The 18,207-nt window shown below is 39.3% G+C and overlaps 2 protein-coding genes across 2 annotated transcripts in view; both read right to left on the bottom strand.

Annotated features, from left to right (window-relative positions):
• Positions 1-1,692: 1,692 nt before the first annotated feature.
• On the bottom strand, positions 1,693-6,974 carry LOC143282132 (histidine N-acetyltransferase-like). Its single transcript, XM_076587657.1, has 4 exons — positions 6,846-6,974; positions 5,980-6,184; positions 4,579-4,812; positions 1,693-4,066 (listed from the first exon to the last, which is right to left on the bottom strand). The coding sequence occupies exons 2-4, from the start codon at positions 6,169-6,171 to the stop codon at positions 3,494-3,496; spliced, it is 999 nt and encodes a 332-aa protein (XP_076443772.1). The 5' UTR covers positions 6,172-6,184; positions 6,846-6,974; the 3' UTR covers positions 1,693-3,493.
• Positions 6,975-11,987: 5,013 nt separating this feature from the next.
• Positions 11,988-18,207, bottom strand: part of LOC143282514 (complement receptor type 1-like) — an 11,287-nt gene continuing 5,067 nt past the window's right edge. The window contains exons 3-6 of the mRNA XM_076588178.1: positions 16,264-16,440; positions 15,364-15,543; positions 13,561-13,606; positions 11,988-12,605 (exon numbers count right to left, since the gene is read on the bottom strand). Of these exons, the coding sequence (XP_076444293.1) occupies positions 12,299-12,605; positions 13,561-13,606; positions 15,364-15,543; positions 16,264-16,440 (710 nt within the window). The 3' untranslated portion in view covers positions 11,988-12,298. The remainder of the gene's footprint in view (positions 12,606-13,560; positions 13,607-15,363; positions 15,544-16,263; positions 16,441-18,207) is intronic.

The following is an 18,207-nucleotide window of genomic DNA, read 5'->3' as shown; positions in this document are numbered from 1 at the left end:
GGTATAAAAAAAACGGAGGGCTTGGACTGCCAGATCTAAAAACATTTGCTGTGACGTTCAAGTTAGCCTGGATCAGAAAAAATTCGCACAACAAACCACAAGTGAAAGCAAATCGCATTACATAACTTTCATCAGCTTAAAAATATTGAAAAATATGGACCTGAAATTGTCTTGACATTCCCGACATCAAATAGTTTCTGGACAGAGGTTTTTTTAGCTTACAAAACTTACTCCTACAAAATATGTCGTAAAGACTCATCAGAACACCTTTCTGAACCAATAAACGAATTCAAATATGGCAAAGGATTATTGATTCTAGAAAGTATGTAGATAAAGGAGTATATTTCATTGCACACTTTTTAAAAGAAAATGGTCAATTTATGCTATATGAAGAGTTTAATTAGACGTATCATGTGGACATCGATTGTGTTACTTTTTTTGGCTATAGATCTGCATTATCAGAACATATATGAAAGACTAAGATCGAAGTAAAAAACAATAAATGCATTTGTTCATCACTTTGTTTTAAGACTTTGAATGTCTATTGTACAAGGACCCAGATTGTACTATGACTCCCTCATAGATAATGATATCACACCAAAATGTTGTGCAAAATGAGATGAAAATCTTGATGTTGACAACGACTGGAAGAACTGTTTTCTATATTTACATAAACTTCCTGCTGCAAAAATAAAATGATTTCAAATGAGGATTATTCATAGGTGTATTGGTACAAATGTAATTTTGAAAGAAATGGGATCATTAGAGAGCAACATGTGTAATTTTTGTAATGCTGTCCAAGATAGCATTGACCATATGTTTTGTTTTTATCCAGTAACTCAGAAGTTCTGACTTGATCATAACATACGCACAGATGCTACTTTTTTTTTTTTTTACTTTATCTTATTATCAGCAAAACAGTACTTGCACTTGTGTAAAATGAACAAAATTAATCCTATTTCACGAGTATTCCCAGGTAAGCTTAAGCATAGATACAAAATAGAACAATACACAGCACGAATAAATTCAAGGTATTCTCATTTTCAGAACACCTGGACACCATATAAGCATGTGTTCTTGGAGTAACTTCTTTCTTCCCATCTGCTACCTGAATAATTGTTGCACCAAAGATTTGCTTTTTTCCTCTACATATTTTGATTTTTTCTTCTAAAAAATGTGAAAATGAAAGATTTGCTTTTTTCCTCTCCATATTTTGATTTTTTCTTCTAAAAAATGTGAAAATGAAATGAGCTTATCATTAATATATTGCAAAATGTCCCTAAGACCTGACATAAATTATAAGTCCCACTGGAAACTGTATTGTAATTTTGCAGTCTGTATGTCATTAAAGAGTAACTGAGTCCCACTCGCATATGAATGCATCAGTTATCCAATATTCTTTCCCCATTTTTCCCACATGTATGTATTCGTACCACCTTTTTTTTCCACCCCTGTATGTTTGTTGTTGTTGTTGTTTAGAATATCAGAAAACTGGCAGCTGAATATGTTGCTACTATATCATTATACTGAATAAAACAAGTTGAAAAAAAAAAGATCAGTTGGAGTGCAGTGTACAAAACGGGGGTATGAATATTCTGCATGTTTTATTTTTCATAAAATATTTGAAACTCACATAGTTGAAAAAATATTACAATATTATGTGATATTGTCCAAATTACAGTAAGAGAAGTTCTCCAGGGCCACACACACACAAAAACAGTTTAGTGTGTGCTAATTTCAATAATTAACGACTAGTTCATGTTCTGGTTTTATTACATACAGGTGTAATTATTTCCAAATCACAGATTGAAAACAGAATAATTTACTTTTGAACCAGGAGGGCTGTAAAAACAGCATGATTTGATATACACGAACCAAAATTCTTACTGGTCACACCAAAGAAACTAGGCAAGCTCTCCGTAATCATTCATGTCCTTGAAAGAAATGGAAACAGTTATTCTTTTAATCATCCTGTGTGCAATCCTGGTGTTACTGTCGACAGGACTCAATGGTATGTGTCAAACAATGCAAAAATTCACATCTCAGTTGGCTCTGAATCATTTTTCTCAGATATGTTATTACCACTGATGCTACAAAAAATCGCTTGTCTGTGCTGTTGTTCTTTCTTGCACAGACCACCGCAATTCTCTCCTGGGGAGACAAAAATCATTTTGCCTGAAGGCAAGTTACCCTTGACGTGGCAGGGACCCGCGAGTCCAGTTTACCTTGAGGGTTAAGTTATTTACGTATTCAAGACACACCAAGTGCACTCAGGCAGCTAACCAATCGTCTATCATTAGAAATCCCAGGGGACTCCCTCTGCGCATGCTATTTTACTTTGCACCACAGTGTGACAATTAGAAAGAAAAAAAAAAAAGCTTCAGTGGCAAAGTACTGATGAGAGTCAGCAACTTGTCGAATCTGGATCGCATTCTGACACATTGTCCTCCCTGCTTTTCAGGTAACTGCAAAAATGAAATATAATAACGAAGTTCAGATTCAAATATTTCTCTGAAATGAACGAATTTCGACGATCTGCAAATGTTGGGTATTCCATTATTTATCGTCTGTAAGTACACTCACTTCACAGCTGCATACGTAATTCATATGGATAATAAATGCGTCTGCCAGTCTCAATACGTCAATTTTGACTGCCAAGTGAACAAGGGATAAGATCAAACTATCAGGGTCCGTATTCAAGACATGGTCACTCCGCAAAATGCCGGTTTTCCCTTAAAATAGCCACCTCAACAAAAGGATTCGCCATATTTACCTCTGCTTTGTGGGCAGTCACCTTTGGCAGATGGTAAGGGTAAATTGCCCTCGGGTTTGTAAACCTGCGGGTATGCTCGTATTCCTGAACATCAGATACTGCTTACCCTCAGGCAGTTTGCCTTGCCTAAGGCACATTACCTACAGTTACACATTTACCCACAGGCACGATGGCCTCTTGAGTACAGCCCCTGGCGGATAACACACTGATAAATGATTATTGTTGTTAACGTGTCAGAATATTTCTCTTCGTGAAAGTGTTTCCAGGTGGACCTGGTTTGTTTGATAACTCCTTTTGTCCACTCCTGCCCCCCCCCCCTCCCCACCCCCCACATTGGCCTTCCGCCACATCCCCAGCTCCTTCTCCCTGGATAATGTTCACTCTTCTTGTGATCTTGACCTGTAATCAGCTTATGTTTAAGAATGAACTGAAAAGATTCTTCCTATTCTTACAAATGCTGTTCACTGTTGAAGAGAATTGCCAAATACACCAACAAAAGCTATGTGGATTATGAAAAGTCTTGAAATTCATATGAGTACCATTGTTCTGGGTGTATTCTAAATTCTTGACTGCGCATGTACAGAAGAAAAAAAAGAAGACAACAAGGAAGATAAGTGTTTTAAAATCCTTAGTATTCCAACCCATTTAACTGCAGTCACATTCAAGGAAAGCTGTCTTTCAAACACCCTCATTGAAGGAAGATAAGATTTTCTTGAACACTCAATTAAAGTCTGCTTCCAAAACAAAGGATGATACATCTGGGCTGACCATGTGTTGAATGGAAAACTGTGTTTGAAGAGTGATTACAAGATGATGCAAATTACTTTCAGAATACATCCTCATGATAGCCGATTTCTCTTCCCCTACTTCTGTCAGCCGACGGAGATGCCAGACCAGATGATTACGCACATCTGCATCAGAACCTGACCCAAAGATATCAAGGTCATACATTCTTCCTCTCTGACAAGGGTAATGACTCCCGCAGGACATCAACGTAACAGGTAAGTAGTTTCCCTTGCCAATGGACGCCAGCTCCTCACCCGCCGCCACAAAGACCCTTTGTTTGGAGTTGTTGCCAATGACGTCGGCGTTGTCCGACATGACCCGTAAGGATTCCCAGCCGACGAGAATCCTTTGCTGGGGGAAGAGGTGTGCGAGGCGGGAGGGGGGCTGACTCAGCATGGAGTGGAGCTGCTGGTATGTCAGGGGCTGTGGTGGACACATGGAATGGACTGGTACTTTCGACAGCTCTGTGCGGACCTGGTCCACTTCCACGGTCATATATGTTATCATCTGTAACCAACAGAAAGAAGTTAGAGGCTGAAATAAGTGAATATTCGAAGAAAAATTATCAGTGATAAATGCATTAGCCAATGATAGCAGTGAATGTTGTTCAGTCCACAAGAATTCAAGTACAAGCCATCATAAGCATTGACCCTTCAAAAACACAATTACACTCCAAAATTCACAGACGTGGACAAAGATTGTCCAGCTCACCAAATGTGCACATTGCCAGTCATGGGAGCAATTCCTCCCGCCACTCACTAGCACTATCAGCACATCTAGTGCAACTGCTGTTGCTTCTGTTGCTGCTGTTACGGTACTCAGGAAACAATCAGGACTTTTTCAAAATACATTTCAGTGTGATGTCACAATCATGGACTTAAATCATACATACTGAAGGTGAGTGGCAAAGTACAAAGGAACAAACATACACAAAATGAATAAATGTGTGTGTGTGTATGTGTGTGTGTGTGTTTCAACGGACATTGAAAACCAAAAGACAGACTTGCAAAGAGACAGACCTTCTCCATGACAACGCTGAACTGACTCAACAAGCTCTGACGCCTTTTCTCCATATTGAGGGTGCCCACAGTACAGACATTACGACGGAGACTTGGTGACGTCTCGAATTGTTTCAACACTCGTCTGTTAAAACGGCCGTAAAGGCCATGGCCTCTGTGATCTGGATGAACTCTTCCTGCTAACGTCATCACAGTCTGGCCACCGTCCACTATTTTGGTGCTCAGGAACCCCACCTGTTTCAACAGACCCCCTTTTCCCATAAATTTTGTTATTCTTCTGCAGCTTCAGCACATTCACAACAGCATTCCTGAGCTAATATCTCTGTCTGTTTGTCTCTCTCTGTGACTCCTTTCTCTCTCTCTCATCCTCTCTTGTTATCTCTCTCTGTGTATCCCCCCCCACTCTCCCTCTCTGTCTCTTTCTCTGTGTCTGTCTCTCTCTTTGTGCATTTTCCTTGCCTATAATCTATCTACATTATTTTTTAGGGACATTGGTGAGAGTGAGTGCGAGGGAGTCTGAGAAAAATTACACAAAAAGAAATAACCAGCAGAACGACCATGAATTCTGAATCAATCAAAAACATTTTTAAAGCAAATATTCAACACTAGTCATTGGACTGAACATTTTCTCATCAATTTAGGAAGGCTTTAGAGAATATTTTGAAGGAAGAATGCGAAAACTGTTCAAAGGTAAAAAAATTTAAAAAAATAAAAAAAATAAAATACTCGACTATATAATTTTATTGGCCAAACATTTATCTATAAATGCAAAATGAATAAAATTTGAACGTGTATAACACATTTTCTTTTAGACTTTAGAAAAAGTGACAAAATAAAAAAACAAAATAAAATAAAATAAAGAAAGAAAGTAAAAAAAACCAAAACAAAACAAAAAAAAACAAACAAAAAACAAAACAAAAAACAACAAAAAAACCATGATGTACATGGAGATACTACATAAAATATAGTCAGTTACAAACCAGCTAATAACTATAGTGCAAGACACTAGTCTTTAAACTGCACTTGCTTTCTTTGTTCATATGTCTTGATGGTGGTAAAAGCATATGCAGAAAAATATGGAAAAAAAAGAGGTAAATCTGAGGGAAAACATGAGGTTTTTTTTTTTCTTTTTGTAAATGCGTTTGTACTTTTTTCTGTACAAAACAATAACAAAGCAACTAACCCGTTGGAAATAATAGTTTAAAAATAGTACGCAATAACTATTAATATGATTATCATTGTTTGTCTATATGTCTATGCTGAAAAATCTCAGAAAAAAAAGAAGAAGATGGGCATCAAACATGACATGACACAGAGTTGTGTAGAAAATCATTATCGTCAACGAACAAGGAAAGGTGAATAAGAAACAAGGAGGAGGTCGACCTGAGAAGCCGTACTCACCACTTTGCCCTGCTTCAGGTACACATAACCCTTGACCCCTTGACCCTCAACCAGTGACCTGAAGGTGGCTGGCAAATAATCAAGCCCGTCGTACCCTCCAGTCTCAAGGTCAAGGACGGCTTGATAATCTTCCACAGTGGCCTCCCTTAGCGTCTCGTCTTTGGGAAGAGTGTCCGTGGATTGTGAGGCCATTTTGGAAAGCCTTCTAAACAGATCACACAAAATTTCCTAAATTCGGTCACCGTTTGGTATCAGTATCAGTATCAGTAGCTTAAGGAGGCGTCACTGCGTTCGGTCAAATCCATATACACTACACCACATCTGCTAAGCAGATGCCTAACCAACAGCATAACCCAACGCAATTTGTCAGGCCTTGAGGAAAAAAAAAAAGAAGAAGAAAATTAAAAAAAAAAAATAATAATAATAGATAAATACATAAAAAGACTACTACTAATAATAATATTTAAAAGGCGCAAAAAGTTTGGTCAAACTTTATATTCAAACTTGTATCAAGTCTCAACTAACAAAATATTGAAAATAAATCATATGTAACTGCACTGAAAAAGTATCTGTTAGACATGTTTAATTACACTGAGTACATACAGACCATGCTTTCAGGTGGATATATTAAGAATCTTGTCAGTTTTAGACGTCTACTTATCTTTTATATATTTTTTGTCTGTTGAAGTTTATTATGACTGAATCGCAAGTTACCATTTACAAAGTCCATCCAATCAATTTTTTTTTTTTTTACAAATCTCTCTCCTCCTGTCTGTCTCTGTCTATCTTTGTCTGTGTCAGTCTGTCTCTCTTTATCTCTCTGTGTCTTTGTCTCTCTTATGGAAACATGGAAATGCAACCCGTACCTTGAAAATCACAGAGTTATCCACATAGAATTACAACACAACTGCCAGTGTTTCTCACATTGTCTTCAGTCACCGATATGTGTGACAGGACATTCAACAAAAGTCCTCCTCTCACATTATTCAGTGACCCACATATAATAATCGAGTTAGCAGGTGTTGCACTCAGTGCATGTTATCTAAGCTGTTAGATAAACTGACACACACAGCTTCACCACCCATTGTTCATGACCCTGTCATTTAAACAGCCAAATTTTATTTAGTCGCAGTGCATATATGACCTTGAAAATCCTCAAATCATAGGTTGGTTTGAAGAAAAGGGTGCAGGCACTTTTGACAAGTTTCACTGTGAAGAAACTAGCTGTGTATATCACAGTACAATGAGAGGAAGTTATCCCTCTTCTATGGCTTTGTGTCGAGAAATAATGTAATTAATTCATAGTGCTGTAGTGTTTTCTGACATTATAACGCCTTTTTTCTCAGAAGCACTCATTTTCCTGTCTCTCCATCAAACACTGTGTAAAAACTGAAAGAAAGTGTGTGGTTCGATTCCAAAAGAGAGGGGAGCAGACAGGGGGATATAGGATCAACTAATGATGCACTCACTCACTCTCTCCTCACATCAATAGCAGGGCCACATAGAGTGGTATTTATAATGTTTACTTTACAATACAGAACACACACTAAGCAGTTCACTCTATTTAGCAAAAGTAAGGAGGGAGGGTGGTGCGGTGTCGGCGCGACCTCAAAGACTGGACTTTGGATGGAACGAGAGAGAGAAGGAAATAGACTTAGAGAGAGAGGGAGAGGAGGGGGGCGGGGGGGTGATGGTTGTCGTTCGTGAACATGAGATAGAAACAAAGGGTTGATTTGTTCTTTTTCACCGATGCGAAACCCTACATTATTTAGAAGACTACCCGTAGGCATTTTGCAGGTGACAAAAGTTTCATTACAAAATGGTCTAAAGCACATGCTTCAGTGGTTTTCAACATGTCTTGTGTTGTATTTCATTGAAGTGTGGATTGTTTCTAGCCAGAAAAGGGTAAAAGATCGAAAACGAAAAGAAGAAAGAAGAGATAAAAAGGACAAAGGAAGAAGAGACAATGTTGGAAGTTGTTCCGCCAGTAAAAAAAGTTATTTAAAAATCTCCTTTAATGGCGCTTGTGGGAAAACCAAACTGAACCAAATAATAACATAACACAAAACCGGTTTTGTTGTTGTTGTTGTTGTTGTTGCTGCCTTTTTTGTTGTTGTTGTTGTTTTTATTCGTGTTTTGTCGATTGTGTTTATTTGTTGTGTATCTGCCTGGCTGACATGATGAAAGTCTTACACACACACACACACACACACACACACACACACACACACACACACACACACAGGTACACACGCGCGCACACACACACACACACACACACATACACATAGGTACACAGACACACACACACACACACACACACACACACACACACACATACAGAGGTACACACACATGTATACAGAAAGACAGTAAAACACACACACACACACAGAGGTACACACACATGCATACAGATAGAAACACACACACACACACACACACACACACACACACACACATACACACACACACACACACACACACACACACACACACACACACACACACACACACACACACACACACACACACACATTCTCACAAGACGAAATACACAGAGATCAGACATGAGTAGCACACGCAGCTATTTAATATACGAAACATCGTTTTTTGAACAGAAAAAAATCAGTAGAGAACAAGCTTTTAACACTTTGCAAAATTGTATTAAATGTGTAAATACAAAAAACATGTCAAATCATCATTACTGTTATGAAATTTCAGAAAGAGAGACGCCGCCACAGTCTTTCATAAACCCTGTATATATATTTTTTTCATTACGCACTGTGCATAAACATACATAGAGCACTCATCTGACTTGGTGACCTTGAACTTCCTGTATGACCTTGTATGAAGGTCAATCAACCAGTCAGTCAGTAAATAAATCGGTCAATCAACATTTCTTTGTTTATCCAGTTCGGAAATTGAGAATGCACGATGGCCTAATTTAAAAAAAAAATGAATTAAACTGATTGATTGGTTGATTGATTAAGTTGACCTTCATTTAAGGTCGTGCAGGAAAGTCAGCTTGACATACAATAAGAATTGTCTGTATCCATTCCCAGTTCAAGTTTCATCATCGTTCTACTGATTTGATTGAGAAAAAAAAAGTGTGACTTTTTTCTTCTTGTTTTTTTTTTTTTTTTTTTTTTTTTTTTTTCGAAATCATGATGACTCTGGCCCTTGTCACTCAGCTGAAAAAGAGGACTTCACAGACTTTGTCCTGCTGCGTCTGTGTGAAGATGAACAATTTCAGACAAAGAAAGTTGGAGGAAAAAATAACAACGCACAGCTGAACCGAACAATAAAAATAAAAACGCGCGTGCGTGTGTGTATGCGCGCGCGTGTGTGTCTGTGCGTGCGTGCGTGCGTGCGTGCATGTGTGTACCTTATTTAAAAAAAAAACACAACAACATTGATTTGTGATCGTTGAAAAGAAGAAAAGAAATCTAATTCAATCAAAGAATAATAAATGAAACGATCTGATGGATTAAAGAATTCCATCATTTAACCCAGACAAAGTATTCTTTAGACAGTGTAACCTCGAAGTCAGAGGCAGCGTTTAATAAGCTCAGATTAAAACTATCAACTTGCTGACCTGGTGTTCTTGAAGAAGAAGAAAAAAAAGAAAGAAAAAAAGCTAAAGCCAGACGATCAGTTAGAAAGTCGTGAATATGGTAAATACTTCAGGGCCAAAAGAAGTTACATACTTTTCATTAAAATGACATATGCTTTAGTGCGAGGGTAAGGAGTGGAATATGTTTGAAGATTTCCCCGTGCACTGGCGCAAATGATATGCCATAAACGTGCCACATGGTGACAATGGCAAATTTATCCATACGTCACAATACCAACCATTAGCGACAATAAGCAGTAATGAATGGAAAACATGACATCCATAATCAAGTGAAAATGTCACTGATATCCGTCAGTGAGAAAATTTACGATCGGTGAAAATGTGCGCAATAAAGAAAGGGGGAATCATACAAACGTGTATTATTTGTGAAAATGCAAAATACAGGGTCAACGGGCAGTTACGCGCCCCTCAGTCAAAATGTCACAAGAATAAGCGAAAAGCCATAACCACTAGTTTGATAAAGCAAAAGCAAAACAACACCTCTGTTCCCATTGTTGACACTCCATTTAGTTAAGAAAATTTGGGGAAAAAACAAGAAAAAACGAACAGTGTGAAAACCATCAAGGTCTCATCATTAATTGAGAAGAAACCTTCACCTATTTGTGAAAATTTGTGAAATTTACATCTATGAAATGTAATACCTCACAGCCGTTTCTCGAAAACCCAGAACCATGAAGAGAAATACTGCCATCAGAGAAATGACACACTGATAAATGACAAGCCACACGCATTGGCGCAACATCTACACCAAAATTAATTATCAACAACAGACAATCACAGTGACTACGAGGGCACACAGTATCAAGACTTTGCTGCTTCGGGTCACCCATGGGCTGGCAAAAAGGTGAGAGAGAGAGAGAGAGGGAGAGGGAGATAGAGAGAGTTTGTATGGGTGTGTGTGTATGCGTGCGTCGTGTGTGTGTGTGTGTGTGTGTGTGTGTGTGTGTGTGTGTGTGTGTGTGTGTGTGTGTGCGTGTGTGTGAATGGCGTGGGAAGATATGCAATGCGGCTTGGCTGACTGAAATGAAGGGGCATCAAAATTTCAATAATCTGTACATTTGTATATAGCTATTTCCATTTGGAGCCATTCAAGTTATCTTTTTTTTTTCATTCATTTTATTTGTTTGTTGTGTTCTTTTTATGTTGGACATGTGCTGCTGCCAAAAAGAAAATCTCTGTACTAAAGTATAGACAATAAATGTTGTGTATTGTGTATTGCGTGTATTGTAAGAGGTGCAGAGAAATACACCCAGAAACTTCCCCAAAGAAGGGAGCGTTAAGATTCTCTACTCCCCCATACCATAAAAAAGATAAATAAATAAATAACTGAATAAAGTTGTGTGTTTTTTTTTAATCCTACAACTACAGATATTGAAACTTTGGTGATAATATCTTCGAATATCCATTAAAATGTGAAGGGTGATACTTATATATCATTTAATTGTAAAGTATGAGGTAACTATTTCTGGTTATTCGCCAAAAAGTAAAGAGCGTTGCCAATATATAATCTCTTTGTAAACTGTGGTGACAATATTTCTCATTATCATGAATAAAAAGAAGGGTGATACACATACATAATCTGTTCGTAAGCTGTCGTGATAATATTTCAAGATGCCTACCAAAAAGTGAAAAATGATAATTATCTGTATACATGCTGTTCGTCAACTAAGCGACAGTCATTATTTCTACGTATCCTGATACCAAAACGTGAAGGGTGGTACCCATATAATTATGACATCGGAAACTGCAGTGACATTTCGTTATCCACCAAGAAGTGAATGGCGATACCATATACAGTCTCTCTGTCAACAGTGTCTATTCGATAAGAAAATGACCTAAGTACCGTCATTATCAGCAGCTATTCCGTGGAGTGATGGCCTAGAGGTAACGCGTCCGCCTAGGAAGCGAGAGAATCTGAGCGCGCTGGTTCGAATCACGGCTCAGCCGCCGATATTTTCTCCCCCTCCACTAGACCTTGAGTGGTGGTCTGGACGCTAGTCATTCGGATGAGACGATAAACCGAGGTCCCGTGTGCAGCACGCACTTGGCGCACGTAAAAGAATCCACGGCAACAAAAGGGTTGTTCCTGGCAAAATTATGTAGAAAAATCCACGTCTATAGGAAAAACAAATAAAACTGCACGCAGGAAAAAAAAATAAATAAAAAAATGGGTGGCGCTGTAGTATAGCGACGCTCTCCCAAGGAGAAATCTGTTGTGATAAAAAGAAATACAAATACAAATAGAAATACAAACATTTTTGTTTTCTTTGTCTTTTTTCCCCCGAGCCAGTTGTCCAGTAGAGACAAAATACCCGGAATCATGTAACATGTTACAAAGTTCTTTATCATATTCTTCGGTGTCAGTCAAGATTTGAAATTACCTCAACAGAGTCGGCGACATTTAACACCAATTTGTCTTGCCTATTGTTCTGAATCAGGCAAGCGCCATTTTGAAAATAGACCTACAGTTTCTCAAGAACAACATGTGAATTTCAAATCATGCTTTCAGTTTCGAAACATTACGATACTGTCAATTTTTCCCCAGACACCACGAAAGGTTTGTAGATCTCAGATGGCGTGTTAGTATCCACGCTATCAGACTAATTATTTAAAGTTTTATATAACAAAAAGAAAAAAAAAAATCGGTCACACTCTGCAAAGCAAAAACACCTCCACCCGTCCCTAGGCCGCCAGCGGAAAGACTCGGTAGTTGAACTTGAACCCGAAATGGTACTCGTAAAGGCCGTCAGTGAACAAGTCGATGTACCAGAGCTGGCCGGTCAGCTGAAAGGTCTTGTTCAGGGCGCTGTCGTTACCGCAGTAGCGGACCTCATCCTTGTTGATGATGACGTAGTCAGTGGCACAGGGAGGCCCACTCTCAAGGTCGTAGGCTCCGGTCACCTCCACCATCTGCGTCCGGGACTGGGAGAGGGTGACGGTGATGGTGGCTGGGTTCAGGTTCAGAGGGTAGACGTTGGGGTAGTCCGGACTGCAATGATGATGGTGATTGTTGATGATGGTATTGATGATGATGATGATGATGATGAGGATGATGGTGATACTGATGGTGATGATGGTGATGGCGAAGGTGATGATGATGATGATGATGATGATGATGATGATGATGATGATGGTGATGGTGATGGTGATGATGATGGTGATGATGATAGTGATGGTGGTGATGATGATGGTGGTGATGATGACAATGGTGATGACGATGTTAGTGTTGATGATGATGATGATGAATATGATGATGATGATAATACTATTACTAATATAGTAATAACAACAATAATAAAAGTAGTAGTAGTAGAAGTAGTAGTAGTAGAAGTATGAGTAGTAGTAGTGATATATATATATATATATATATATATATATATATATATATATATATATAGAGAGAGAGAGAGAGAGAGAGAGAGAGAGAGAGAAGATATACCCATAGTGTGTCATTTATAAGCATAAACTATTAGCATTGTTAAATGAAAACGAAAAAGAGTACATGGAAAGTTGTGCTATCGAAAAGACTGAAATAGAGACTGTGTACATGTTTACTATCATTGTTTATGAGCAGAAAAAGTGGCATTGTTCAATGAAAACAAATCCGTAACTGATGGTCTGAAACGCATGGGCATATAGGTTTGGTTTTTACAGGAAGGCTGAATGCGAAACGGTTAATACTGCGTTCCAACATTGACAAGCAAAATCATCGGTATTAGCACACACACACACACACACACACACACACACACACACACACACACACACACCATCCATCCATCTTCGTTTCATTTTGTTTATTTGTATCACACCCCTTTTCAATTAATTAGCAGATAAAATTATTATATTTCTAAAGAAAATGCAAAATAGCCATTGTTTCGCTCATTTCAGGGGTATAATCATCACCGTAGATAATCAGACAATAAACAGATGAACAGACCTACCTGTAAATGATGCCTTCGTCGCCTTGATAGTCAGTGACGAATACCGCTGTCAACAAGAGAGAATGACCTGATTAAAGAATTGTCTGGCGCGGCGACGACGGGGACGACGAAGTAGAAGAAGAAGACCAACAACAACAATAACAAAAACAACTACTGTAATAACAACAACAATGACAACAGAAGACGAACAACAACAACACTAATTACAATAGAAACAAAACAGACTAATAATGATGATAATGATAATGATTATTAAGAAGAAAAATGATAATATTGATAATGATGATAATGATAGAAATTAGAAGAAGAAGAAGAAGAATGATATTGATAATGAGAAGAAGAAGAAGAAGAAGAACAAGAACAACAACAACAACAATGACGACGACGACGACAACAACACCAACAACAAAAACAGAACAATAAGAACAAGAACAGCAACATCAATAACTACAACTACAACACATGAAAGACAAGAACAACAAAACAGGAAACAACAACAAACAAACGAACAACAAGAGAGGCAATGCCCTCAAGACTCACTTGTGATATGCGTTCCAACAAACGAAAAAACAAGAAACAAGTACTGATGGCATGATTTCATACCCAAAGGAAATAGGGGTTAAAACTGTTGGAATTCCCATCGTACTTTCAGCTGGTATACTGAATGCTTACAAGACAACGTTTAGCAAAAAACGTTTATTCTGTATATGGTGAACAGATTACACGAAACCATATCTTATCTTATTTCAGTTCAAAGGATTGTCGGCTCACTCCCAATGTAAAGTCAGTACCGTTCCAGAACAAAAAATACAAGAAATAATGTCTAACCATTTACTTTCATTCGAAATTGCTAAATTCCTGTTACATAGTCCATTATAGGAGTACTTATGTGATGCGCCCTACAGCTATTTATCCACTATCATTCATGTTGTTGTTGTTATCATTATCATTATAATTATATTTTTGGTTCTTCTTGTTCTTGTTCTTAACTGCCGTTACACATTAAGATTTACGGATTGTTGATTCCTCTGCTCTACTGATCCTTTCTCTGTATATCCCCATTTAACAAGCACCCCAACACACACACACACACACACACACACACACACACACACACACACACACACACACACACACACACACACACACACACACACACACACACACACACACACACACACACACACACACACACACACACACAGGAGAGAATGAGAGAGAGAGAGACAGAGACAGAACGAACAAACGAACAAAATGTTTGAATGAACTTTGGCTATGGACCACAATTTAATACCAGGGGACTGGGGTGGATGGGCCATACTGTTCATGGACCTAGCATTTTACTTAATTATCTCCTTTTGATCGCATGGAAAATAAATTTTAATACTTGACAATTTCTCTGCTCGTTGTTTGATCGAATAGGTAGGTGCACTAGGAAACATGATTATGTACACACACACACACACACACACACACACACACACACACACACACACACACACACACACACACAGAGGTGCATGACACGTCTAATATCACTCGTTCTTGTTCTAGTTGCTTATAGTCCAGCCGACCGCACGGGGCCACATCAGGACTGTCAAACCATACAATGCTCCACCGAGTCAACATAAAACTGTCACACCTAAAAAAAAAAAAAAAAAAAAAAAAAAAATCCCACTGAGACAAACTTAATATCACTCAAAGTGAAAAGACGTTAAATGAAGGTAGAAAGCAAGCAAAACAAGAAAGAAAGAAAGAAAGAAAGAAAGAAACACACAAAACAAACACGAAAGATACACATACGACGTATGCATTTGAAGGAAGGAGCCGACCACAGGCCGGTGTCCAGACAGGTGATCTGTGCGGGTCCGTCGACCAGGGTGAGATCCGGGTGACAGGTGTAGGTCAGCACACTGCCCATCTGGCTGGAGTTGCCCGACGACAGGGTGGTGCCCGGGGGAATGGGGAAGGGGCTGGGGCACACTGCTCACACATGCGCACAGACGTGCAGATACACACACATACACACAGAGAAAAAAAACCCCAAAACAAACAGAAACACACACACACACACACACACACACACACACACACACACACACACACACATATATATATGTATATATATATATACATACATATATACATACATATATATATATATATATATATATATATACAGAGACACGCAGAACGCAGCGACACACGTGCGCGCGCGCGCACGCACACACACACACACACACAAGTACCATCACCTCCACACCCCCACCTCTCACTCACACACACACACACACACACACACACACACACACACACACACACACACACACACACACACACACACGACATGTCTAATATCACTCAAAGTGAAAAGGCGTTAAATTAAAGAAGGCACACACACACACACACACACACACACACACACACACACACACACACACACACACACACACACACACACACCACGGAGTAATATCAATAGAATTCATTCATCTATTTACACCTCCGTGCACACACAGACACACACACAGAAACTTGGTAAAGAGTCAAACTGGGAACATGCGAACTGGGATCACCAATACAGATTATCAATCAGTGAACTGGATGTATAATTATTCCGTCTGCATGCTGGTGATCTGATACACTGATCTAAGAATAGCACATACGCAATCCACCTATTTTTAGAGCAATGACGTCTCCTACCGACATGACAGCTAAAGGTGGGCGTGGTCCAGGTTCCCTGAGCGGTACACACAATCTGTGCTGGCTCGTTCATCATGATGAAGTGGGGGACCGCGCACCTGTAGAGGAGTTTGGTTCCCAGTTTGCGGGGAGCCCAAGTCGGGAGGGCGTTGGGCACGGCCGGAGGCTTCCCACATACTGCCAGACAGAAATAACAGTGGCCGTTGTTTTTTTGTTTTTTTTTGTTTTGTTTGTTTGTGTTTTTTTCCTCCTGTTTTTCATGAATGGATGGGTGTACGAACAGGTGTATGGATAATTGCATGGATGAATGAATTTTCAAATGTTATTTTCTGTTGTGTGATTTGATCATTTAAAAAAAAGAGGAAGAAGAAAAAGAAGAAGACACCAGCCGCCGTGGCGAAGTGGTTAGCGTCGCGGACTGACGGCTGGGAGGACACGGGTTCGAATCCCAGCGGAATTGGGGGTTTTTCTGCCCGTGGCCGGCTCCTACCCAGATTTGAGTATGCTGTGGGCTTAAATGGCGAGACTGGGACTACATAGTCGAGTGTCATCCACTTCAAGGATGCGTCTTTGGGTGTGTTGCTCTAATTACTTGACCAACACTGCAAGTGTCTGTTTCTCTCGGGCCTGATTAACGCCGGGATATCATTATGACAGGAAGCGTAGAGTACAGCCTTGTCACGCAGTCCCAAACTAAAATGGACCTCCATGGCAACATCGTCATCGTCATCGTCATCGTCCTCCTCCTCCACCATCATCAAAATAGACAAAACAGTCTCAAAGTCTGTGGCCTTTCATGCTCTGCTCTCATGGTGACCTCAGTTTCGAATGCCCCTCCACTTCTGTGCTTGGGGTGAGTCCTGTTAATGTCTTCGGTGTCGGCAGATTCATGGGGGGCTGTTGTTTGAGGGACGTGGTGGCGGTCTCCACTCTGGGAGGGAAGCTCACTCAGTCTGGCTCCGCGACTAAGCCATTATTGTCGTTAGTTGGGGGCTTAGTAGGTGGTGTCCTAAGTACAGGCACCACTGAACACCACCGAAGTGAGTCAGCAGCAGTGCAGGGTCTCCTCTGGTCTGTGGTCTCCTGGCGACCTAACATCGATGGTTCCCTGAGGACTGCCGACGCTGGAACTGTGACGGACGAACCCGGGTGTGGCCGTGTATGGGGGAATCTAAATGAGCAGCGTGGGAGTAATGCCACTGAAACGGTGCAGATGATGGGGCAGCAAAAAAAACAAAAAAAAAACAACAAAAAAAACAAAACAAAAAAAACAAACAACAACAACAACAACAACAACAAAAAAAGCAAAAGAAGACGGAGGAGAAGAAGAAGATGAAGAAATACATTTCCGTACTATGACTTTCTTGTGAAGGATAACGTAGAAGCAAAATTTTGTTTCAAAAAATAAAATAAAATAAAGATTTAAAAAGAAATGACAAACTGAATACAGAAGTTAGCAGGACAAAGACTTTCAGAATGGTTGAGAATATTCAGGAGATTTTAAGTTTATGGTTTCCGATAAGACTAATTCGCAAAATACTTACCAACTCACAAATGCTGTTCTGTCACACATGGGAGTCAAAACTGCTCTTTTTGCCACAATGAGAAGAACACCACTGAACATCAAGTTTGTTTTGGAGATGCACACATGCATCAGGAGTCAGAGCAAGTAACCAATGACAGATGCAAAGACATTTCACCTTTCTCCCTAAATGAGGCGGACATGATTCTCATTTCAAATCTTATAATGTATCAAAACTTCATTTAACTTTTTACAAAATTCTACATCTATAAATGCAAAATGAAAGAAGAAATAGGTGTACCTCTGTTCCATGTATTTAGTCAGTTGTATGAACCACATATCAAACAGGAAAAAATATCATTGATTTTGTTCACTAAAGATAATAATAATGTGTGTGTGTGTGTGTGTGTGTGTGTGTGTGT

This window comes from Babylonia areolata, chromosome 5 (assembly GCF_041734735.1).
Source record: "Babylonia areolata isolate BAREFJ2019XMU chromosome 5, ASM4173473v1, whole genome shotgun sequence".
Lineage (NCBI taxonomy): Eukaryota > Metazoa > Mollusca > Gastropoda > Neogastropoda > Buccinidae > Babylonia > Babylonia areolata.
The sequence above is the reverse complement of the archived record's forward strand: the minus strand, read 5'-3'. Positions and strand labels throughout refer to the sequence as shown.